This window comes from Heliangelus exortis, chromosome 17, assembly GCF_036169615.1.
Source record: "Heliangelus exortis chromosome 17, bHelExo1.hap1, whole genome shotgun sequence".
In the NCBI taxonomy this organism is placed as follows: Eukaryota; Metazoa; Chordata; class Aves; order Apodiformes; family Trochilidae; genus Heliangelus; species Heliangelus exortis.
The window spans coordinates 8,274,795-8,300,252 of record NC_092438.1 but is presented as its reverse complement, the minus strand read 5'-3'; the positions used below and the strand labels follow the sequence as shown (position 1 = coordinate 8,300,252).

At 42.4% G+C, this 25,458-nt stretch overlaps 1 protein-coding gene across 4 annotated transcripts in view; it reads left to right on the top strand.

Moving 5' to 3' along the window:
- The window catches only part of MAD1L1 (mitotic arrest deficient 1 like 1), a 345,232-nt gene that overhangs the window by 238,467 nt on the left and 81,307 nt on the right, over nt 1–25,458 (top strand). For all 4 annotated transcript variants that reach the window (XM_071760874.1, XM_071760872.1, XM_071760873.1 and 1 more), the window contains one exon: nt 21,534–21,724. In XM_071760874.1, coding sequence (XP_071616975.1) covers nt 21,534–21,724 — 191 coding nt within the window. The remainder of the gene's footprint in view (nt 1–21,533; nt 21,725–25,458) is intronic.

The window sequence follows — 25,458 nt, the reverse complement described above, 5'->3', positions numbered from 1 at the left end:
ATGGGCAGTGTGCTGATGCACACAGAATGTATTGGGACTCCCACGGTGCCACAAGTAGTGGAAATTACCCCTCACTTCAATTTGAAAGCACTTCTTTCTACTATAAGATCCTTCTCCATGCTTTACAACCTGAAAAACCCACAGAAAGAGGAGGGGACCATTACCCTGTGCTTGTATTCTGCAGTGCCTATGAAGTTTTTTGGTGAAATGCAAAATTTTAAGCAAAATGCTCTCATGGATGCAAAGTCTTCATCTGCAAGGTGATGTCCTAAGCCACATGGGTAGGATGCTTGCAGAACTTGGGAACAGATTTAAAGATAATGGCATCTTGTTTATGCCTGAGGTAGCTCTGAGTCCTAGGCTGCTAACCCCAACATTCAGAAATAAATAAGAGTAAAAGTTAGAACAGGGCATATCCCACTTATTGCAGCCAGTTAAATGCTCAGCTCTCCTCTGTCCAAGGTGGGGTGAGCCATCCTGCTCCCTAAGCCCAGGGCAAATAAGGAATTATTAAGAGGTATAGGAATAGTGTTTAGGAAGGTACAGAGTTGCTCTGAGATCTACTAAACATCTCTCCTTGTTTTGTTCATGGTTTTGAGTGGGAATGTTTGACACCTAACAAAAGCTGACTAATTCTTTGTTGTTCTCCTTTAATGATCAGAACTCAGAGGAGGGAGGGCTGTGACAAGCAGGAGAAAGCATTGCCATGAAAGTGAAGCTCTTTTTAATTAGAAAGTCCTTTGGATGATTTATTTTCTAGTGATTTGAGTGGGGCCCATTTGAAGGTGTCAGCAATACTGACCAGCACGATGCAGTCTTGTCAGTGAAGGTTCTGTTATGCTCTTCAAACATCAAGAGGTGAAGCCTGCTCCAACAAGGAGTCTGTGATGAGGGAAATTATAACTGCAGCCAGCCGTGCTAGTGACTTCACCATCTGCTGTAAAATCTCTGCCTTGAATGCCAGCACTTGTGGTAGCAGGCATAATGATGATAATATTTTCCACTTCTGTGGCACCCTCTTTCCAAAGGTCCCTGAGTGTGCTGGAGATACTAATTAAGACTTGCAGCACCCATGGGAGCTGGGCATGAGCCTTCACACTCGTTTTTCTTGCTTGCAGAGTTGAAGGAGATTGTGGCACTGATCTCTGGGCAGCAATTCCTTCTGTCAGGCAGCTCTGGAAGAATGAAAACCCTCTCATACTGTTGTTATTTTAAAGCAGAGCTGTATCAGGGAGGCAGACTGACTTGCATTAACCTGCTGGAGTATAAGGCAGGGACTGAGCTTCATGCTCCTAAGTGGGCTGGCTGGGGGGAGCAGCAGAAGCTGGGTCAGCTGGAGCTGTTTCAGAGTTTTTTACGGTGAAAATAGGAGTTTCAAGACCTACATTGGAGTAGGTCTTATAATCTGTCCAGTCCTTAATAGGTGCCTTTCTGAGGAAAGAGGATTCTGAAGATCAAATTATAAACAGTGCGGTGCTTTACGTGTAAAAAAAAAAGTGAATCATAAAATGTTTTGGGTCAGAATGGACCTTTAAGGGTCCTCTAGTCCAGCCATCCTGCCATGAACATCTTCAGCTAGATCAGAGAGGCATCTTTGTGAGTCTCAGAGCCCCATCCAACCTGATATTGAATATTTCCAGGGATGGGGCATCTACCACCTCTCCAGGCAACCTGTGCCAATGATTCACCACCTGCATTGTAAAAAAAAAAAAAAAAAAAATTCCTAATATCTAGTCCAAATTTACCCTCTTTTAGTTAAAAGCCATTACTACTTTTTCCTGTCTCTACCAGCCCTGCTGAGAGTCTGTCCCCATCTTTCTATAAAGGCCCCCATTAAATACTGAGGGTTGCAATAAGGTCTTCCCAGAGTGTCCCAAGTGTCTCAGCCTGTCTGCATAGCAAAGTTGCTTCAGCCCTCTGATCATCTTTCTGATCCTCTGGACTAACTCCACTGGCTCCGTATTCTCCTTGTGTTGGGGTTCCAGCAGTGGGCATGGTACTGCAGGTGAGGTTCCCTGAGAGTGGGGCAGAGGGGGAGAATCACCTCCCTCATGCTGCTTTTGATGCAGCCCAAGGTAGGGTTGGATTTCTGGGCTGAGAGTACACATTGCTGGCTCATGTTGAGCTTTTCATCAATCAGGACCTCTCCCTCAGGGTTGCTCTCAATCCCTTCATCCCCCAGCCTGTACTGATTCCCAGGATTGCCCCAGCAAAGCTGCAGGACCTTGCACTTGGCCTGGTTGAGCCTCATGAGATTCCTCCAGGCAATGGGCTGAGTGCCCCTGTACAGCAGTGCACAGCACCTGAAAATGCTTACAAATAACACAGATTCCCCCCAGCTGAATCCATGTTTTGTACTGATGTCTAGAATTCTGGATCTCTTTCGTGTTTTTTTGCCCAAAGGGTTTTTTTAATACAGCTTTATTTTATGTAACTCAACCTTTCCTGTAGAAGGCTAACAGGAAAGCTTATCCATAATCTGCAGGAAATGGATGAATAGCATCATATGAGACCCTTGGGAAGGAGGAAAAACACACAAGAAAGGGGAGAAATCTGACCACAGATCTTTAATCCCAACACTCACGCTCCTGGATTCAAAAGTCTCTTCCCATGAAGATCCATTTAACAAGCTCCTCAGTTGGGTAGAGTTGTGGCAGTGAAGCTCTTCCTTCCCCTGAGCACAAGGTGTAAAGTATAACCTGCTGGCTAATACCAAAGATACACCTAGTATCCACCATCTCTAGGAGGAAAAATACTGTTGTCAAGTATCATGGTATGGTGTGGAAGTGTATTTGAGGCTATTAAAGAGAGTTATCCTCAGAGACTTATACATAACAGGTTATAGTGGGGGAGGTGGGGGAACAAACCCTTGCTGTGTTTAATTATTGCTGGGTGCTGCATGCACTTTTCTCCATTATTTACTTAATCTTAAATGCCAGATGCTAAAGGGCACCAGCATCAATTAACTGCTTAATTAGACTTGCAAAGAAATCGTGTAATTTAGTTATGGGCAAATAAAAAAAACCAAAACCAAAACACAACCAAAAAACACACAGAACAGAAACTCAGGGCTTTCTTTGAAATAATTTTTAAAGCTCCCTGCTTACCTTGTTTACTTTCATTGCTTCCTGGAAGCCCTATGGAGCACTCTGTGCCACTTGCCCCTTTGGGAGGCAAATGGCTGGATGCAGCATCCCTTGCTCATTGCCATTCTGAGTGGATTTAGCCACAGCTTTTTTTGTTGCTCTCCAGATTCTTTTCACAGAGGTTTGGATCAGGTACCCTTTGTGAGGGCTTGTGTGGTGCCTCATCCTGATCCCAGGAGAACCTCTCCTTCTCCCTCTTGTGAGCTGTGTCCTGTTCAGTGCTTGCTCTGGACACTCAGTCTGGTGAAGAGAAGACACTGTCCCTTGTTTCTCCTAGAAGAACTTCTGTGTTGAACACTTTTTTCTATTTTGCTGTGTATTTTAGCATGCAGCCAGCAGAGAACCACATCTTTAGCAAAGAGAGCCCTGCTTCCCTCTCTACAAAATAACAGCAAGATGCTTTTATTCCATTAGTCCCCAGTCTTGTGAATAAGAGCAGGAATGGAGAGCACTCAGTTTTGTTTCATCAAGGCCTAGAACTCTTTCTGAATCTTTATCTTGCACACTGCCTAAACAGAGCAATACTCAATGTCTCATGCTTGTGTATAAACACAGTTTTTCTTCTGTGGAGGTGCTGGCTGCTGCCTTGCTGACCCTGTTAGCACTGTTCTCATATTGGTATCAGCAACGCTGCCTTTTAAGCACCTTTGTAACACCCCTGGTTTTACAGCTTCTGTTTATTTCTTGGAACTTAGATGCTGGAAGCTCCTGGTATATTTTTTCTCAGATGTTCTAAGGTGGTGCTCAGTTTCTCAGAGCTTGGTTCTCCCTCGTACCCATGCTGTCACAACACTGCTCTTTTCTTTTCTGAAAATTCAACCTGGGCTTCACAGAGTTCCCTCTTTCTTCAAAGCACTGTATAAACATTATCTAATTAAGTATATATAACATGCCCTGAAGTATGGTAAGGGAAAACTGCAGCACAGCATTGAAGTTTCCAGTCACTTGATCCAGTGTAAAATCTGATTGAATCACTAATTAATTTTCAAAATGCTGTGCCTAATGACATGTATGGAGACAGGAGGATCAGAGTTGCAGCCAGGAGCATTGGGAGCTGCCACCAAGGAGATAGGGGCAGGCAGGTAAGTTCTGTGTTAGTGCCAGAGTTGGTTTGGATGTGCACACCAAGGTAATAAGCAAAACAACAACAACAAAAAGAGGAGCTGCAGCATTTGGATCTTTCCTGTTTTGATATATATATATAATCAGCTCTGCATTTCCTGTTGAAATGTTCATTAAAATTGCAGCCCCTGTGATTATGCAGCTGCCTAATTCAAATCAATGGGGCTCCTGAAACAATTTCAGGTATTTTTAAATACTGCTGTAGAACTTCCTTGTTTACAATGTTATGATTAAGTGACTTTTCTTGAAGTCATCTAAAGCATTAATAAATATCTCTCTAGCTTTTCTTTAATGTTTTTTTTTCCCTCTGAGCCATGGCAAGCAATGCAAACCATGCCTTATGGGTCTTTTACTTTGTGCCTCATGTCTGTTTGTGTAATCTGGTTTAGTTATCAATACAAAGGTTTTTTTAATCCTCGTAAGCCATAAATGACTTCTTTTGTTTTGGAATCCTAATAAAAGAAAATGAAATTAATAGAGCAGCAGAATAAATGGCACTGAGCACAACAGCCATGCCTTTCTTCCAGCACACTAACTTTTGGAAGCAACTGTTGATAGTGTCTACCAGCTAAAATACTTCAGTGTTATAGCTGACACACAGATGTCCAGAAGGAATATTGGAATATGCAAAGGGTTAAGAAGCTTCAGTAGGTCTCATGATAAAATGAAGGTCATTTTGGTTTTGCTGAAAAGATGCTTTCAAGGTTATTTCAGCTCTTCTGCTTTGGAATACTTCAGACCATGGCAGGGGTCCTATAAGTTTGCTTTAGTGACTTTGGGTTTATTAACTTTTCACTTTCTTAATAATAACTCTAATCTCTTTCACTGTTTCAGAAGTCTTGGCACAGTTTTGATATGTTTAAGTTGCAAACTTTACAGGAAAATACCTAAATCAAAACATTGTGGGAGAGAAACTGCATGAAGGAACAGATGTTTACAGTCTGGGACTTCTGTGGTTGAGGAAAAGCAAAGACATTTCTATAAAATCTCAGTATGGTAAAAGCATTTCTGTTGCCTGTAGTTTTGTGCTTCATCTGTCTGTGAAAGTATTTCTTTTGTGTTCTTTTAATTTTATTTCCTCACCCCAACTGTGAACTCCCTTGTTTGAGTGCACTCGGTGATGGTCCCACTGGGGTGCCAGGGGCAGGTTGGCACAGCTCCAGGCTGGTTCTCTCCATTCCTTAAACCCTTGCTGAGCACATCTGCTCAAGCTGGTGTTGCTAGGTCAAGCAGCAAGGTGGCCAGATGTGAACCACTGCAGTGTGGTTGAGCCCAGATGCTCCCCTACAGCCTGTCCATGCTGCTGTCACCTTACAGCAACATCCCTGTTCAAAAAAGGGGGAAAGAAATAATGGGAACCATGCAGGACAAAATCAGTCAGTGCTGACTGACTCTTTGAAACTGGATCATTACTGAGTTTGAAGTAGATGAAGAATTTAAATGAACTCTTTTTCTTTCAAATGTATTTTTGGTGCTAGAGAAGTAGGATGCAGCCTGTAGGCTAGAGGAGTGAGTATTGTTATTTAGACATTGTCCTATGTGTTCTCTTGATATTCAGGGCTTGTGCACCTATTAAAAGATGGAAGTAAATGCTTTGGATGTGGACATGTGAAGGGAATGAGATGGGAGAGGAAAGGAAAGACCAAAGCTTTTTCTTATTTTAACAGATAATAGATTATATTTTATTTGGCCACTGCACCTTAATGAGTAATCCCCACTCTGAGCCTTAGATGAAAGGAAAAATCTATAAGGCTAGGGATAATGCAAGAGGATTTTTGCACACTTTTCTCAGATGTAAAGTGAGCTGCTGAATAGCACAGCCTTTAATGATAGTGTTTTCTTTGAGCACAGAGCTAATTCATTGATTGAGCCTAGTTGAGTAAATCCATGTTTCATTGCTTGCACATCCCACGCACAGAGACCTTTTGTGTGTCCCATTTTTTTCTTTCCTCACTTGTCCCTCAACATATATTTTTCCTACACCTCTGGCTCACCTGTCTCAGCAGTGCTGTTCGTGCCAGCAGCAGGGTCTCTGGTACTTGGTGTCACTGACCCTGGTGGGAAGAGTTCACAGCAAAAGAGTGAAATCTTACCTAGACCAAAACTGAAATAAGTCCTTGTCATGGAAGACTGAAGCACAAGAGAGCAAATCTCTCTGTGCACTTGCTCCCTGGATTTGGAGTGCTAGAGACCAAGAGCCAAGGTTATGTATCAAGTGTGTTTGTTTCCTATCCCAAATACTCTCTGTCTTCACTAAGCACCATGGCTCTCAGTTTCTTGACTGTTCTTGTGTCAAACAGGCTGGGTCCTGCACCAGGGCAGTGTTTGGTTCAGAGATCTCAGTCAGGAGTTAGAGAGATAGAAGAGTTCAAGCGATGCCAAGAAGCAAGAGGATCTTCCAAACAAACAGGCAAAGAAGGAGGCATAAAGAGTCTGTGTGAGGGGAATGCATCTTGGAGTTGAAAAAACAAAATAGTGGTAATCTGGGTTAGGTTATTCTTTGAGCTGCAGTTGCTGTTGGCAGAGCTTGCTTCAATAAGCATGTGAAACTCTTGGGGTTCCCCAAGTGTTCAGTAAACTTCACAGCTACAGGAAATGTGCACAGGGATTGTATTATCCATCACTAAAATGCATCCATGACCAGCACAACCATGTGGTGCTACACAGGAACCATCCTTGTGGCAGAAAGCACATTTTAACTCGAAAGTGGAGGAGGCAGAATGCAGCTGGGCAAATGGCATTTGTACAGGACGTGAAGACTGATACCACAGCCCTGGTTCATGCCCTTGTCCCCAAATAAAAATACTCTGCCAGGAATATGATTTGCCTCTTTTGTGATGGTCCAGGTCTAAGTTTCTTATCTTCTTTGAAAAAATGATATGTGCACAGCACAGCGTGCTCCCTGCCATAACCTTTAGTTCATTACTGATTCAGAGAGCCAGTGCCAGCTATTGAATCTGAAGGTTGGGACCAAGCTAAAGGTCAGGATTTTGTCTACATACATAAAAGCAAGTATAACCTCTTCTTCTTTCCAGAAGCACTAAAGTGTGGAGATGTAAAAGTTCATATCTGTAAATTATGCAGCTCTTTCATCAGGACTGTGAGCAAACAGGCAGGTGGGAAAAGACAGTGTCCCAGCTGGGGAGAATCACGAGACTGATGGGGTTTAGGAGATAGTGGGCACAGGCACACAGCCATTGGTATTCTCTAGGGTGGCATAAAATGTGTTTCTGCCATCAAGGCAGACAATACCTGGAAGCCATTTGAAAAGCCAGGCTAACTCCCATAGCTCACTGGCCTCCAAGATAAATACTTTTACCTGTATCCTATATCCCACTGCAAAGATTTCCTGCTCTTGGTTACTTTTCACAAGTCTCTGTGCCTCCAGCAGCTTTTTGAGCTAACTTTGCACTTCTTTAAACTTTTTTTTCCCTTTGTAGTTTGACTTGTGTGATAAAGCCTTGCATCTGTAGGGAGGGAAAGACAGTCTCTCCTTCAAGACATGCATAGACTTAGAAAACTCTGCAGCATGTTAAATTGAAAGACTTTGCCTCTGTTATTTGGGAATTTTCAATTGTTAAAACATTTCAATGCCTGTCATTAACAAGGGGGCATTAGGGTTGAAAGGGGCAGTTTCTGTCCCTGTATTTACTCACTTGGATCAGTTATGCTGAGCTTAATTATAATCCACTGTCACCTGTGCTCCACCAGGCTGCTTCCTCTAAGGTTTTGCTTCATTAGAACTTTATCATACAAGTGATTTTTTTGGGTTTTTTTAAGCCATTCAAATTCAAGCTGTGAAGTTTCCTGTCAACAGGAAGAGGTCTGGGGTCTGTGCTGTGATTCAGCAGATTCTGGATTCTCAGCCTAGGCTGCCAGCAGATCAGTGCTGTCAAATTAAGTGACACCCTTGACTTTCTTTTCCCTTGCTACTCTGTCTGTAAAATGGAGACAGTGCTAATCTCTCATTTGTGTAACTCAGTAACATTTGTCCAGCACTTCAAAGATGCCAAATACAATAAAACTGCCAGGCATCTTTTTTCTAACAGTATTGATGATTTATACCCAAAATGCCCATTTTTGTGCTAAAACAAGATCACCTGAAAGGTACTGCAGTTGGAACCAAACCAAGGAAAGGGGGAGGAGGAAACCATCTGTTACACAACAACAAAAATGTTTCAGGGCATTCGCCTGGGAAGCTCTGGGTGACGAATTTGAAATATGAAGGCTTATTTATATGGATGGAGCTAATTTTCTCTCTGTTATTCATTTTTCACTTAGGGAATTACCTAATCTTACAAGAGAGTCTGGGAGGAAAGATTCATTTATTCTTTATTCTCATTCAGCCTCAGGCAAGCCTGAAGATGCTCTGCCTCTTCCAGTTCTGCTTTTTTAACCAGTTCTATTAATGGAGTGTAAAGATTTTCTTCTTCTGGATAAAAAGGGTTAATCTTTCTTGTTCCCTCTCACTCTTTTCCTCCTCGTTCTGGAGAGTTCTTTTTTTGGCATCTCTGGCTGTTTCTATCATCTTCTCCCCCTAATCTGCCACTATCTGAAGAATTCATTACATTTCAAATCAGAGGCCTTGCTGCATACATTAGCAGGTTTTAATAGACTTGCCACGACTCAAAAAGGAGGAAAAAAAGAGAGAAGATTTAAAACTCTTGTCTTGCCGAAAGCAGACAGATTGACTCAAAAATGACTCAGTCAATAAAAGATGAGTTTTGAAAAGGCTTCCCTCTGCTCAAAGGGAGCTTGTATTCCAGCGAATTAGGTTTTTCTAAGCCCACTGTCAGAAATTAATAATACATACAGCATGTAAAATGGATTTAGCCCTCTACAGCCTTATACAAACATATCTTTGACTTGCTAAATGTGACACGACTACCAGGATTTTCCAGCCTTTATCCCAGGAGTTTGTCATCTCTCCAGAATGGTGACCTCAGTGGAATTTTTAAGCACATCCAAAAAACCTGCTAAATGAGATTTTCATTAAGAATATGATTCTGCTTCCCCTCAACCATTTTTGTCCACCCAAACCCCCTCTGTCAGAACATTTTATTTTTATTATTTGCAATTAAAATTATGCAGATAACTCTAGCTTAAGCTCTCAAGCCCTTGAGTCCCTTTACTTTAAACTCTTTTCGGTGACTTTCCTTCGAAGAAAGAGAAACTGAGCCTTATGCATTGTAGCAGAAATCTATCATTGGAGAGCTGCATTTTGTCTGCTGCTGCAAAAAGGGTTATAGGCCATTAAAATACCTCTTTTTCAGAAAAAAAAAAAAAAAAAAAAAAAGGGCTTCTGACTTATTAGAGCTATCCACAAGTATCCTATTGTGATTTTCAGGTTTTCCCAGGTGGTCCTGTTTAAGGTAATTTGAACCTTGAATGCAGGTGTGAAGTCAGTCACCATTGTTATTTGTTCCTTCCCCAAAGTCCCTCAGCTGATACCAATGAAAATTTGTACTAATTTTAACCTCCTGGATGACTTGCCTGGGCCCTTTATTCAAAGTGCTCTTGCTCTACATTTGGGCAGAACTCTTAACAGTCCACAAAAGATGTTGTCTCTGGAAGGTAGGTCTATACAGCTTTCTGGGTGACTGTAGGCTGGCAACATTTGTCTGTTATTGTTTTCTCATTCTTCTAAATCCTAATATTTTATTTCTTTTATTGTTTTGTTTTGGTGTTTTTGTGGTTTTTTAGTTGGTTTGGGTTTTTTTAAGTTTCAGAGTGCTTGGTTCAGTCTTTAAATCTTCACTCTCTATGAAAATCTTAATCAGATTCTGATTGTTTAAAAATTTGTTATTAATTACCCTTTAACTTAACTTTGCAAAGGTCCTGGGTATCCTGACTTTATGGATCTATTCTGTCCCCTGGCTGTATTATATTATATATAAGCTTTCTTATCCTGTGCTTGGGGGAGGTATGGTATAGCAGCAATGTGATGACTGACTCTGAACTGTGTCTGCCAGATGATGGAGAGGAACTTTTTGAAATGCTGATGGAGAAACAAAAAACCTAAAGTGCTCCATTTTCGACCCTTATGGGCTGTGCAGATGTTTTTGGGACTTGAAACAGGCAGAGCTTGGATTCTTTTTTGCTTTGTTAAAGGTTATATGAAAAGGCTGAGCTTAGAGTTGTCGACAACATGCACTTAAAAAGTGCAGCAATAGTTCTTTGTTTTCCATCCTGACAAAACTTGCCCAGATTAACTCTGGTTCCAAAGAGGAGATCTCTAAACATGGATGTTGGTGTTTAGGAGAACTTCCATCAAAGTAAAGAAAAGCATTTTTCACAGAGGAGAAGGTTAGCAGGCTGTCTCAGCACTAGCAAAGGTATTTGAACTCTTATCTCCAAAGGCAGATTGTTAGGGTTTTTTTTTTTTTGTCTTCTTTTTAATATAATTTTGAAATGTAACTGGAAATTATCTGTCCTCAAACAATCACTTTCTCCAACTCCATTTTCCCCACTGCTGAAGAAATTTGGATGATGGGATCCCTTGGTCCTTTTGGGACAGGCATGGGCCCTACTTGCTCATTTCTGTAGAAGAGCCCTGAATAATTGCAATTACACAGGGGTTCTGCTCTTTGTCCCACTTCATCCATGAATATTAGCCAAGGAAATGTTGGTTCTGGGGTGGTATTACATGAAGCAACCAGGAAGAGCACACTTGTCTGTCTTGCAAATGTTAAGTCCCTGGTGCTTAAAAAGCATTGGAATATGCAAACATACAGGGCCTAAAAATCAGCTGGGTATGTGCAGCTGGAAGAGGTGCTTGACTCATTCTTCCTCAGGGTCTTTTGTTTATAACCTATCCAGCTCCTTCCCAGGATGTCTCCAAAGTTAATGTCCTTTCATCTTGTGTCAAAATCAGGAGTTTTAGGTTTTCTTCAGAAGATGTGCTTCTGATGTTGTTACAGAGGTGATGAAAATTGATGGGAACAAGCTTGACTCTTTTTCTAGTTTTGTGCTTGTTTTTTATTGAGTTCATTTTTTTTAACCTGTTCTGTGTTCTCTTGACTTGAAAAAGGAATTTTCCCAGTGAATATTGTGTGATTTTAGCATCCAGCTGCTGTGCTGGGGCATAGCCACCCAATAATCTCCTCAGGAATAATTGCTGGTATCTTTTCAGATCATTTTTGTGAAAGGTGACAAACTGCTTGCCACAGTGAGATGTTAATAACACAGAGTTGCCCTTTGGTTGGAAGCTGGTGCAGAAATTACCCCCATGTAGTTGTTGGGAAGTCAGAGTTGTAATGGTAGGAAGTAAGGAATGGATCTGTTCATTTGCATATAATTCCAGGCCTTATGTGTCATCTTTTGTGTAAACCATACAATTTCTGGCACGGTAGGGAATGTGCACTCATAATACAGAGGGACAGGAACAAGAGCTTTCTCTCAGCATGGATCAGGGTTAAAGAGATGTCATCTACCAAAAAGGAGGGGGTAGAAAAGAAGAAAACATGGTCTGCAGGAGCTATGTGAAGAAAAACAGGCACGGATATTTAATGAATCCAAGTTGTTCAGACCAGCTCAGGGTAAATCTTACATCCTGATATCCCCTTGGACGAGGCAGTGGGAAAAGGGAAGAATTGCTTCCTTTTAGATGTATCTAAAGCTGAACTTTCCCTGCATCTGCCCTGAATCATAGCTTAGACCGACTGTATGTTTTTCTTGTTGTTTTTGCAGACAAAGGTTGCTCAGCTGCCCCTTTACCAGACAGATACACTAACCTGACATAGACATCTTTCTCTGTAACACCCAAATGAAATGCTTAAAAACTCTAAACTGTAGCTGAGAGCTTTCTAGCATGTTCCCAGTGTAGGTTTTACAGCTTTTTGGAAAACAAATGGCACAGGTATCTGTGTTGTCTTGCAATTTAGAGTCAAAGAGACCCATAAATATTTGTTTTGCCTTGTTTTTAGCTCTTTCTTCTCTCTCTCTATGAAGCTAGAAGTTCTCTCTGAGTAGCCAGTCAGTCCCAGTGATGAACTTAACAACTGGATCCTTAGTGCCCATCTTCGAAAATTTCTAATAAAATTGCATTAATATTTAATACCCAATTATTAAATATTTAAAAATTTAAAACTGAACTGGTTTGAAAGTTAGCACGTGATGAATAATTCAGAATTGGGAAATGAGACTCAGCTCTCGGACTGAGACAAATGTTACTTTTCCTGTTTCTCTGCCCAGAGGTGTTTTTGGTTGTCCTGCTACTCTTGGGATAGTTTGTGGGGATTGCTTGGAGACTTGAAGCCTTCACCTCCTGCTCAAGAGCATTTGCAGAGGGTTAAGGGAAGTAGCCCCTCTCTATCCATAGTAACACTTCAGACTCCTTTGGTGGAAATATGAGCTCCAGAGCCTCGAATAATATGATTGAAAGCCTGGTTATCCAGGAGATGGCTCTGTTTCCAAACATCTTTCATGCTCCAGGGAAAAAAAGATTGCTTGTCTTTACGTCTGTCACATTCCTGCAGTTTTGTTATTTGAAAGCCCCTTTTCCCCCTCTTGCTGTTCTGCTGTTTCATGCTGACCCAGTGTTTTGTTCAGCTCCAGCACGATCATCTTTAAAGGATTGTTTTCATAAAGTGGACACTGGAAAATGAAGTAGAACATGAAAAATATGCCAATAAAAATAGGGGCAGAAGCTGTTGTCCTGTGAGAGGAGCTCCAGGGTACGGGGAAGAAAGCACAGAGGAAATGTCTGGTGTGATTTTTGAGCAGAGTAAGTGCTGCAGGAGCATGAAGGGGAAAAAGAAGGGTCTGGGGAAGGTTTGACTAGTTGGCATCCAGAGTGCTTTCAGGCCAAGAGCAATAGGCTTGCAGTGCCAGCACTTCAAAACACTATTAAGGGGATAAATGGGACAAAAAAGAAGAATTGAATAGAAGGAGCGAGTGGAGGCTTTTTAGAGCTTTTCTTTGGAACAAAAGCCCTAAAACAAACTCCACAATTTTCTCCCATTAAAAACACAAATAAGGTGGCATGCTGCAGAGTCTTGCCTTTATCGGTTGCAGTACAATTGTGTTTTCATGCCTGCTGGCTGGCTAAACCAGTGTATGTTTTTCCTCACTGTCCTCTTTGACCCTCCATCCAGCCTGCACACAGAGCACAGCAAGAGCAAGGCCATTAGCCAGGGCCATGCAAACAAGTGAAATGGCAAGCTGACCTTTCAGCAAAGCTGCCTTATCTAGGGATGGGGGCACTGGGCTTTGTCTCAAAAAAAAAAAAAAAAGTGAGTTTTGGAGAAGGTGATGGTGTCCTAATGCCTTCCAAGAAGAGAGGCAGTTCACAGGCAGGGAGGGATTTAGTCCAACACCGTGGCATGTGCTTATTTACAACCACCCTCCAAGCTGTCAGGGAGTCTGCAGGGTCTAGAGCTGGGTCTGAGTGTCCCAAATAAGAAGTTAAGGATGTCTGCATGGTGCCCTGTCCCATCTCGGACTCTATTTTACACAACTTTCTACTTTAGAAATTTTAAGAATCTCTTTAGATGTTTATTAATTCTATATTTAGGGCCATCTGCCTGCAAATCCATGATATCTTTGTGTTGTGAGTGCAGACTTTAGAGTGCAGGGGAGAGATGGATAAAGTAACATAATCTTGGACACAGCATCCAAATAGCATTTGTGTAAGTCTCAATGTCAGAATTTGAGCATAGAAGGTTCCTGGAGTAAGAGCAAAACAGTTGTTCTCCTGAGAAACTTTGAAATCCTCTCTTGACAGTGGTGAAAAGCTCCTCTTCATAGCCCGGGTGCACACTGGGAGATGATAAACTTCAAAGCACTCTCTAATGCAGTACTGAATATTGTCCACCCTGCATTGTGAATGTCTGTAACTCCTGCAAATAATCTTCACTTTGAGAGGGAACAAGCAAATATTTCTGGAGGAGTTTTCTCTGTGTTTGTTTTAATAGCAGATGCTGGATGCTGTTTCAGAGGTTTAAATAGCATCCAGTGTTTTGGGGTAGTAGTAACAGTAATGATGTGCCAGTGGAAAGAAGATAATGGGCAGAGTTCAGGGGAGGGGATGAGACAGGGGATAAATTTGCCTATTAGATGCTTCTGCAGACCACCCCATGTAATTAACAATGCATGTTATATATGGTAATTATATAGTCCCTGGGAATAATTCTTACATTAGACACTTGAGTGGTTTCTGAACCACTCTTTTTCTTGGAAGCAGCCTGGTGGAGAAGTGATTCTCTTTCCTCTGAAAAGCAGTATAAGTTAGGCCCTTGTTCTTGCTGCCAGACTGCCTGTGAAAAGTCTCAGTGATGAGGAGTTTTTGATAACTGCAGAATAGATTACCTGAAAAACAAGGAGACTGGAAGACGGATGCTTAATATTTGCTGGTTGTTCTAGAAGCAGAAGATAACTACTTTCCTCTAAACCTAAGTGACACAGTATAAGTATTTTTAAGGTGAGGCTATTTTTTGCATCTCCAGTTAATGACTGGCTCCAGCTCTGGCTGACATCACTTTGTTCTGGGAAGCACTGTTGGTCTGTAATTGCCATAGGGGAGGAAGATGTGGCTAGAAGACTTTAATCATGATTTGGGGGTGGAAGGAGGCATCCTCCTGGTTGGCTCACAATTTATGACCAGTGTGACAATCCTAAGTCCCAAACAGTTTGTGCCATATCATACTAATTGGTGAAATCCACCTTAGGCAATAAATAGCTCTCCAGAGGTTAATTTATCCTGCTTCTGGGGTGCATTTTGCCATCCCCACTGAGTTCTCTATTGCTGCAAGCAGGATGTTCACGTCATTTAAACAAGTGATTTTAAAGCCACCCAGGGTCTCTTTGCACAAGACTGCACTGCCTTCACTGAGAAAATGGGGATGTGCTGCAGGGGTGGTTGAAGAGCTGGGCTTCCAAAAGCCCACCTGCTTCCTGCCTTCCCCCACTCTGAAACACCTTTTCTAACAAGGAGAGGGAAGGGCAGAGAACGTTCTAAGCTGTGCCCAGGTTGGGATCCCCTGAGGGAGCCTTTTGCACAGTGGTGGTTTATCTGCCAGGGTGGAATGCTGTACCTAAGCCAACTTCAAGTGTGCTTGTGAGGTTTTTGGCTGCAAGGGCATAATCTTGTGGTTACCAGGAGAAGAAAAGAACCCTTTACTTAAGCCTAATCAATCCTAGCTCCCTCTTTGGCCCTCAGTGTCCTGCTTCTTTCACCCCAGCCTTCTGATGTCCTCTGTCACTTTGTGCAGGTTATCTGAGGATAAAGATTAATTATAGACTTCGCTCTTTACTCTTGTAAAGATAAATGGGTTGTCTGAAATTAGATCTTGAGTGAAGGGAAACAAAGGGGAAATTTTCTTAGTGGGGTGTTCTTGGGTGGCACAAGAGCTGTAGCTGGCCCTGGAGGTGAAGACCTTTGCTTGTAATGTGCTGCCTTTGAAAGCTCATCCCAGAGCTGCTGGAAGGACGAGCTGGTGGCTGGAGGAGGGTGCTGGGACGCGCACTGAACCATATGGTAGGTAAACAGTTTAAAAATAAACCAGTGTTGAGAGATCAAATAAATACCACTTAGGTTTGAAATTGAACAGCCAGTGCAGTCTGTTGAATATAAAACTGGTTTTTACCTTCAAGAAAAGTTATAATTCATGGCTGTAATGTCACAAATTTCAAGTTCCACAAAGCGTGGTTTCCGCCTGCCAGACCAAAAGGGTAAAGGTGGTGTGGGGCTGCTGTGCTGGGCAGGCTGCATGGTCCCACTCCCCCAGGGCATAAAACACACCTATAAAATCTAGCAAAGTGAATTTTATTTCTCAAAAGCAATGGTCATAAACTTGCCTCCATCAGAAAGCGCTCAGCTCTTCTTCTTTTAGCCTTTATTTAATGCGGTACAATTTATTTTTATATTGTGTCCTTCACAGAACATCACAGAACTCTTTTCTGATGCTGTTCCTCATAAAGTAAAGGCGGGAAAGAAAATTTCAGCTCGGGGGGGAGGGAGGTGGTGGGTTTGAACAAGGAGTGACTGGAAGGATTTCAGGTGCAGTAGGGCAGTGTTAGAGTCACAGAGTCGGATGGGAAGGACAGACGTGCAGTAGGAGGGTGTAATGAAATAAAAGCCAGGGTGTGCAAGGGGGGGTGATTGATGGGTGATGTTGCATGATGTTATGGAAATGGAGAGAGGCAACTTGTGTAGGTATGAGAGAGTAAGGGTGATTGTGGCCTTGCTTCTTGGAACTGAGAAAATAGTGTTTCCTCTTCTCATTATGGACCCTGGGGAGTACAGGGTGGGACTGGTGTCCCTTCTGTAGGCTGTTGTTTAAATAGAGCAGGGTAGGTAAAAATTCAGTATCCACCATAGTTGTAATGGAGTGGCATCTGAGGCATTCTGGCAGGGTCAGCAGGGGGTGGGATTTCATGTGTAAATGGTTTATACTGTGTATGTTGCAGTGAGTGACCCCCAAACATGCTGCTGAGGGAAAGTATCCTTAACGGAGAGTTAGAAAGGACTTTAGCCCTTTGTGTGAGAGAGATTTATCTGGGATCACAACTGAATTAATGCAGCTACATGGCTTGTGGCATCTTTGAGGGCGGGCAGAACAAATTTGTGTTTTCCTGGAAAAGACTGGTGATACATTTAATTTCATGCCACTTTTGGCATGCTGAGAGCCACATTGTTTCCTCCCCTTTCCCTGGGGAAAAGGTTAAGCCTGGATTTGGTTTTCTTTGGTGTAGAGACTGCTATTGCTATCAATTGACCTAGCAGAACTTGGAGCAAGAGCCAAAGCTGTGGTATTTCCAGGCAGCTGTGAACACTTTTAGGTGCAAGGAGTGTAAAATAGGAATAAAAAGCAGTGACGTTTTCAATAAGAGACCAAAAAAGCCTAACTCATATTTTATTTAGTTATCCAAAATAGTTTGAATTATTCATTAAATTGATGTAAGTGTGTGAAAATACAAGGTGTTTCAAGAAGCAGCATCATTAGGGGTAGGTTAATCATTTGGCAATACTAATTTCATAACAGATTAATGACTTTTTTCAGTCAGGCTTTTTTTTCTCCCATCAAACTCTTCAGGGAGGGCAATTTATACACACTTCTGCCCTGAATAAAAAGGAGATGGGACACTGTAATTTCCATATATTTTCCTATTCTCTCTGTTCTCCTCCTTTTATTTATTTTCCAGGCAAAGTAAACATGTAGTCATTATCCCTGACCAAGGTATAACCTATCAAATCTCACTCTTATTTTCTTGGTTCTTATTTGTTTCATTAACCCTTTGGTGTGGGATGCTTTGGCATCCCTTCTCTGGGATGAAGGATATTTATGGAGTGACTTTCCCCACACCTGCAACTTCACTTGCCTGTTTCATGCAAGTCTAATGGAGTTAAACACAGGACCACACACAAAGTAGAGGGATTCTAGTTTTCAAACACTTCCTTTTAAAGAGATAATTAAACCTAATTCTACAAATGTTGTGAAAGATCTTAAAGGATCAAGAAATTCAGTGTTCTGTAGGTGGTAGATAAAAGGGTTGGGAACAGTAATACTATCATCTGTTAATGCACCTCGACCCACCCTGAAAGGCTCTCCCTCTGTTCAGTGGCCTTTAACATTGCTCTGAAATACGCTGAATTGCACTCTGCAAATGACTTATAAATCAATTTTTCCTGACTGTGCTGGAAATTTGGCGGGAATTAGCGGTATTAGGTGAGGCTTAGGAATTAGCGCCGTCACGTCTTTGAGTTCCGACACGGAGCAAACAATGAGCTGCCTCTTAGCTTAACATCTTCACTTGGTGGAGGGAAGTCTTAGAAAGATTAATTACAGTCCCCAAGTCAGTGCACGTGCTGCTGGGCTGTTCTCTGGATGCAAGGAATCTTCTGTGCCAGAGCAGATGTGGCACGTGAACATACTCAGTGCCCACAACCGAGCCTCCTGTGCTAATTTAGACCCCCCCAAAGTATCTGAGATATTGCCTTGGGTCTTGCTGGTATAATACACAACCTGCAGGAACTATCTTTCTTTCCTACAGATGCTGTGGGAAGCTGTTAAAAATATCTCGAGGCATCTCACATGGCTTTGTTTCAGCAATGGGATCCCATACTACATTTCTCAAGTCTCAGGTTACCTTCCTACAAAGTTACTCTACTGTGAATGGTCCTTGCAATGCAGCTGCTTTGTTGCATCAGGAGAGCTCTCAACAAAAAGCAGGGGGAGTACTCACAGTCCTGAGTTAATTTGGGAGTAGCCCCCAGTTGAATTGTTTCCACAGGATAAATCCTGCAGCAGGTCTGCATCTGCACTTGCTACAGCTGAACTATCGAGGACTGCAGTTTAATTGGACATAAAGAAAAAGTAATCTCTGTTTTACAGTCAGGTTTTAAGGGAGCTTTCATTGGGGACAGTTGCAAAATAAGCATTCCTATTGTGCCCCTGCCTGTGGTTTTTTTTTTCTGCCCTGTTCCCAAGCTGTGCCACTAAAGAAACACTGCTGGAGATTTGCTAGTGGAGCTCAGAGGGGATGACAAGGCTTTATCCTGTCCCTGGCTGGTGCTGGCACATTTGGCTGTGACTACATTAGCAATTATGGAGTTCAGCACCTTGTGCCAGTGGCTGACACAGGGCATCTCTAACAGGAAGATAACATTTTTTCATGCAGACAAATTGTTTTAGCTGGGACAGCTGATGTGGTAAAACACCAAAACTGCCACAGGTACTGGAAGGAGGGCCAGGAGGAACAGCAGGGAGGAGGTGAGGGCACGCTGTCAGGAGTGAAGGCTTGCTGGTCCTTCAGTTAAGTAGAAAAGCTTGGGATTTTTTGCATAAAAGACCGCTTGTAGTCAGAGTTTTTCCTTTTTCACCCTGAGGGGTAGTGAAGGAAAGCAGTTGCCATCACTTAGCTGCTATTCTGGGTTCACGTGGTTGCAGTTTTAACTAGGCCAGTGCTGTTGGGTGATAAGGATGGAAGCCAAGGGGTGTGAGGATGCTGGGGATGGCCATTAACAGCACCAAGCCTGAGAGACAAAACAGGGGAGAAGGCGCTAACTCTGCATGAGTAACGAAAGCTGTTCAAGGAGTTCATGAATTAGAGTGCCATCCACCCCCAAGGTTATAAAAGCCAGGAAAGGCAGCCTCCAAGATGCAGTAGGAAAAAGCAGATTTACTTTTCCAAGGCTAGGCTGCATTTATTAGGGGGAAAAATGCTGCTGTTGGACGTGTGCGATATATTAAAGGCAGTGTGTCTCTGACAGTGGTGAAATGTTATTTACCACTGCAATGTGGTCACTGAATTTTTGCTTTCATATATAGGATTTTGTCCTTAGCAGTTGCATAGCTGAATTAAGACTGTGAGAATATTGAGGTCAGAGCTGCCAATTAACCTCTTAATTTCAGAGACTGATTACTCAATTAATCAAAGGACCAGACCCAGCTGAGATGGTGGGGAAAAAGTTGCAACAATCCAAGGGAGGGTTGAGTTTAGCGTGCAGTGATGAGTTTGGCAGGAATGGGAAGATGGGTGGTCAGGAAGGACACAATCTTTCCGCTTTTGAGAAGGGGCAGTGTGGAACCTACAACCCTCTGAGCTTGTGAGCAGAGGATGGATACTGTACTCACATCACCCAGCAGCTGGGGGGTTCCCTACAGCAATGTTTTAATGAACAAACTGGTATGCAGTGTTCCCCAAGACTGGCTTGCTCCACTCAGCAAAGATCCAGAGTAAAGGTAATATTTTGCTGGTACATCATCTCCACAAGCAGCTCAGGAAGGTGGAACTGAATTGATCAAAGGCAAGGAGTTGGCCAGCATTAACTCTCCCTGTGTGGATGCTCTCACTCAGAAATAAAGGGACATGTAGTTCTCTTTAACCATTAACACATTCCTGTCCTTGCCTGGGGATTAAGCTGAATTGGATTAAGGCCAAAGTGCTTCTGAGCAGGGGCATCCACAGTGGCATTTAAGGCATTTTTACTTAACACACCGAATTATCCTTTTGTCCCACCTGGAGAGCTTAGATCAAGCAGTAGAGAAGATAAGAGGAGACTCACATTCTCCTGGTGCACTCACTGCTGGGCAGAGGTGAATCCGGGGCAACCCCATGGCCTTGCAGTAGCCATCCTACATTCTTCCTGCACTATGCTTGGGAGGTTGATGGAAACCCTCCTGTGCAAATGCTTGCACAAAAACTTTGCCACCTTGCTTGGGAAACAACAATACTTTAGCATGGGGTGTGTACACCCAGCCAAAAAAAACCTTCCCTTGTACTCAAGCAGTCATCTTGCTGAAGTTTCTGCTGTCCTATTGCTTGACTCTGAACTAGCTGAAAGAAGACATATGGCCTACATGTGCTGCAATTATGTCCCTGATCACAGCACAGACAAAGCCTTAAACTTCAGAATGACAAAGAGGTATCCAAGTGAAGAAGTCTATTTGTTTGCTGTTAGGAAGACTTAGTGTTTTTTTCTAACCCTGGGCTGCAGCGTTGATAAAACAGGCTGACTTGGGAGACATCTCTAGTGTATATTAAAGTAAAGCTGATCTCTGTAATTAATGGGGGGATAAATTGAGGTTTAATTACTCGGAAGGCACCTTGGGTGAAAGATTCATGGTAATTGTTGTGAATCCTCTTGAAGGATTCACAGTGCTGGCGGCTCCCTTTGTAGCCATAAAATACAGGGTGAGTGGCAGGTAGTCTCACAGGACCTCTCTTCTAGAGACTAGGCCAGTTAAGGTAGCAAATGCAAGGAGGCAGTGGGACTGTTCAGGCTTTTTATCACAATAAAGCCCCTTCCTGAATCTTAAGGGATTCCTAAGCAGTGTGTCAATTTGAGATCAAAGCACTTAGAGTTAAATCAAGAGAATGTTGGAGGAGATTTCCCTTATAGGCAGCTTCTTCCTGATGCAACCATGCAGAGGCGTGTTCCTCACCATTTTTCCTCTTTCTTGCTTCCCGTAGCATAACACCCTTCTCTTGAACTCCATGTAAAAAAAATAAGTTCTGTGTGTTTGGGGAAATGGATGCAGTAACTTTGAATTTGTAACAGGTTGTTTAAAGGCTGCCTGACCAAAAAGAAACTCCATCCCACCAAGACACATCTGTTTTTCTTATTCCCCAGTTTATTATCTTTAGGTTTACTTGGACCAGGAGAGGAACGTAGCTTGGCTGTTTCTTTACTCTGTCTGCTTAATTCTCAATTCACAAATTTAATTAACCTTTTCAGTGCATCTAGTTTGGTTAGCACTGCAAGTACAGCGCATGGGCTCTGTGCTGAGGATAAGAAAGTTCCCTTTTTCTTCCCCTACATAGAGCTGAAGAAGCAAGTGGAAAGTGCAGAACTGAAAAACCAGCGTCTGAAAGAAGTTTTCCAGACCAAGATCCAGGAGTTCCGCAAGGTGTGCTACACACTGACAGGGTACCAGATTGACATCACCACTGAGAACCAGTATCGACTCACCTCCATTTATGCTGAGCACCAAGGGGACTGCCTGCTCTTTAAGGTAGGTCTGTGCACTCCTTGGTGCTCCTTCTTCTTTTGGTTCATGGTTTTCAGCATGCCAGAATCTGCTTGCTCCTTCTCGGTGATTAGACTGGAAAATCACTGTTTCCCTGCTATGTGACTGGGCATTCCTTATGATGGAAGTAAAAATCCTTTTTTCTTCTAAGAAAATACTTAAGAAGCTTTGACATCTGGTCTCCCACTTATGTATCAAAGTCAGGAGTGAAGAGAAGAGGCTATATATATATAATACCTAAGGCATCTGGCCTTGCACTTCACCTTTTTTTTTTATTACCAGTTATATATGCCACAGCAATAAAACCTTATGTAACATTAAGGTCCTTACATCACTATGAGATATATGCCCTTACTGTCTTTGCTATCCTCTAGCTTGTCTGTGTGTCATCATCTTGTCTTTATGTAAATTGGAACCCTTTTTGAGCTGCAACTCATCCTTGAGTGTGTGAAGTGCCATTTATGTGAACAGCACAGATGAGTAGCAATAACACTCTGTCTTCTGTCAGTCTGATACCTTTATTGATCTAGCATGGTGATCTGAGGTTGGGTTCTGGCTTGATAGGTGCTGTTTTCATGCTTCCTTACCTTCCAGCTGGCACAGTTGAGTGGATCTATCAGAGAGGTGTGACATGAGGCTCACCAAGCTGTTAAGTTCCAACTTCACGTTGGTTCAAGTGTCAACAGCCCAGCTTTACAGGTCAGTGGGAGAACTTTCTCCTTCTTAGTGACAAACAACTGTCACTTAAAGTCATACCTGCCTCCCACTGATTCCCGTGAGTCTTTTATGAGAAGGATGATGAGGGGTTTGTATGAGTTCATTGCAGGACATGAAGAAGTTCTGTTTCTGCTGACCTACTGCATGGGGATTGCTGCAGTGTTTTTTCTTTACATAACAGGGCAAACATTTTCCTGTTCTGCAACTCTAGAGCCTCAAAAAACCAAAAAAACAGTATTACTAAAACTTGTATTAATTTGCCTTATGATTTTTCTGGACTTGAAACAGATAAGAGCAAGCTTCACTGGCTGAGCAGGAGGATAACTATCCTGGTTTTAAGGTACTGTCCTTGAATCCTGAAATCAGTTCTGCATTGAGAAGGGGGAACAACCCGAGATCCCCAGAGCGTGTGCTCACAGCTGTAGTGTTAAATGTTTGGTGAATGAAACTTCAGCAGATTCCTGGAGATGTCTGTTGAATGCCAGATAGTACAACTGGCAGTTCTTTCATTGCAGGGGAGATGGCATGATTGGGGAATGTTAAGGCAATGTGAGAAAATTGCATACAGCCCATATGAACAAGAGCTATCTGGCTTCTCAGTAGTTTGTCTCCAGTAGGATCGAGTTCATGGCAATAGAAACATGTCATGGCAATAGAAAAAATTCACATGCAAGAGAAGGAACAATCAAGTATGGATTCCTCTCCCTAAACACTCTTTTTACTCTCTCTTCTTCACTCAAATCTTTATTTCCAAGGATGTCCAGAGCATGGAGGTGAGTGCCACCAGGCAGAGCAGCAGCAGATTCAAGATCTTGCATTTCTCAAAGCAAGGGTGGATTTCTTAGTGATTCATGGAATTCCTTATTCTCTCTTACCTCACACACCTCATCAGATAAGAGAAGCAGATTTGCTAAGCAGAGCCCAAACAAGAAAATCTCAGACTTTTTATCCCTGTTCAGTAAATCACAGACAACCTCACTGTCCCAGCTCAGAACAGCAGTAGCATGTAAACAACAAATTATTTCCTTGCTGAGTCCAGGCAGCTGGTTCTCATGAATGTACCAAGGCTTCAATCCCCACCGCAGCTTCCAGCAAGGTTGTGTGTTTTATGCTGTGGAATTTCTGATCCGTAGCAGACCGTGGGTGTTTGTGTGCATTTCATTAACCCCAAGAGGTCACAAAGCAGGGAATGCTATTTGTATTTTATTCCATTCAAGCGATTTATGGAACAGGGCCTATATAATTAAACCAGAGATGTCCCCTGGCACTTTACAAGCTTTTGTAGTTTGCCTGTAAACTTCAGGGCATATTTCAGTAGCGCTGTTGGTGGCATTTAATTTTTGGTGATGCTTCAATAGTAGGGATGCACTAGAAGCTACTGTAATGTAACCCCTTCAAAGCTAAATGAAGATGAAAGATGTGCTTGGTTTTCCCAACCAGGGTAGAGCTTATTATCTGCATGCTGTCCAGCCAATTCACAGTAATTGGAATTACAGCTTCAGTGAAAGGGTTAATCACGGTGCCATGCTGTGAATATAAATGACTGCATCTATAAATGAGCTCTGAATTCCAATGAAACAGTATCAGTATCAATTGGTGATCCCTACCAATACAGGAGACGAGCTCATCAACTTGAGGGATGTTCCAGTGATTTTCAGACCCTCTGTGTGTGTGTGTGTGTGTGTAGGCAGCAAGGTGCATCTCAGACCTCACTTATTTCCTCTCTTTTATTCTTTTAATTAAATGCTCCGGAAAGTGGTGGTGCAAATTCCTCACCAGGAGTTCAGTTCCTGATTATTTCTTTTTCTGGGATGTGATGCTTTATACTTACTGGGGCACTTGACAGTTTCATATGCTGTTCCCACTGCTGGTATGTTGCATGTGTTAGGCAATGACAGATTCACATTCTGCATAATGCTTGGTTGGTGGGACTGGGCCAGGCTGCCCATGAGATATCCCAGGGCTGCATTGACTCCCTTTGTAACAACCTGTTAAATACATCTGCTAAAATGAACAAACATTGCTGGAGAGCCTCAAAATCAGCTGAGCCAGCCTGGAATTAAATGGTGGCAAATAAGGATATCATTGCTTGGCCATGTGTGTGCATCTTGCTGTTTACCTTTGACTCAGGGTAGATCCTCAATGAGAGTAAGAACTGTCTCCTTTAGAAAGGTAATGACAGTGGTTTCACACAAAGAAAGTCTTTTGGTAAACAAAAAGACTGGTCAAATTTGAAAAAGAGATGCTTTGGAGACACTTGGACAAATGAACAAATAGTGTAGAGAAATTAAATCATGGGCTGCTTCCTTATGTGTGCTTAAAGACAGTCTCAGCCAAAGCATTTGAAGCCAATCAATTTAAAATGAAAAAAGTATAAATCCTTTTGTTTTATAGACTCTGTGGCTTCAAGGTGCTGCTGAGAACAGGAGCTCAGTAGGTTTTCAAAAATGGTAAGATGTCTTCGAGGACAAATAATAATATCCAGTTTGCATTAAATATTTGCATTTAATTTAAGCTCTCTGCTTTGAGGTGAAAAGACAACCTCTTACTACAGAGGTTAGGGAGACAATTCCCTTGCATGCTGCTTATTTTTTGGGTTATGTCGACTTATGGTTCTGGTGCTACTCTGGAAATGTTCAGCTCCATTCTCTGGAAATACTTGGGAATTGAGTGAAGAAGAGAAGGCAAAAAGAATGCTTAGAGAGAGGAATCTGAGCTTGTACAGCCTTAGCATCAGTGCAGGGTGCACCAGTGAACAATGTAGAAATGTACAGTGAAAAATGAACAGTCTTGGAATGAGCAGGATGGTTCATCCAGGAATTACTTTTACTCACGTGAATGCTCTTGTTTCATCCACAAGCTGACAGCACTGTTGGGAACTCTGGATACGAGTGCTTGGCATACCTGCAGCTTCAGTTATTCTCTCCTTCAACTAAGCAGAGTATCTCCAAGAAGCATGTTCTAGCTGTTTGTTTCTTTTTGCTTCTTTATCTTCTCCCCTC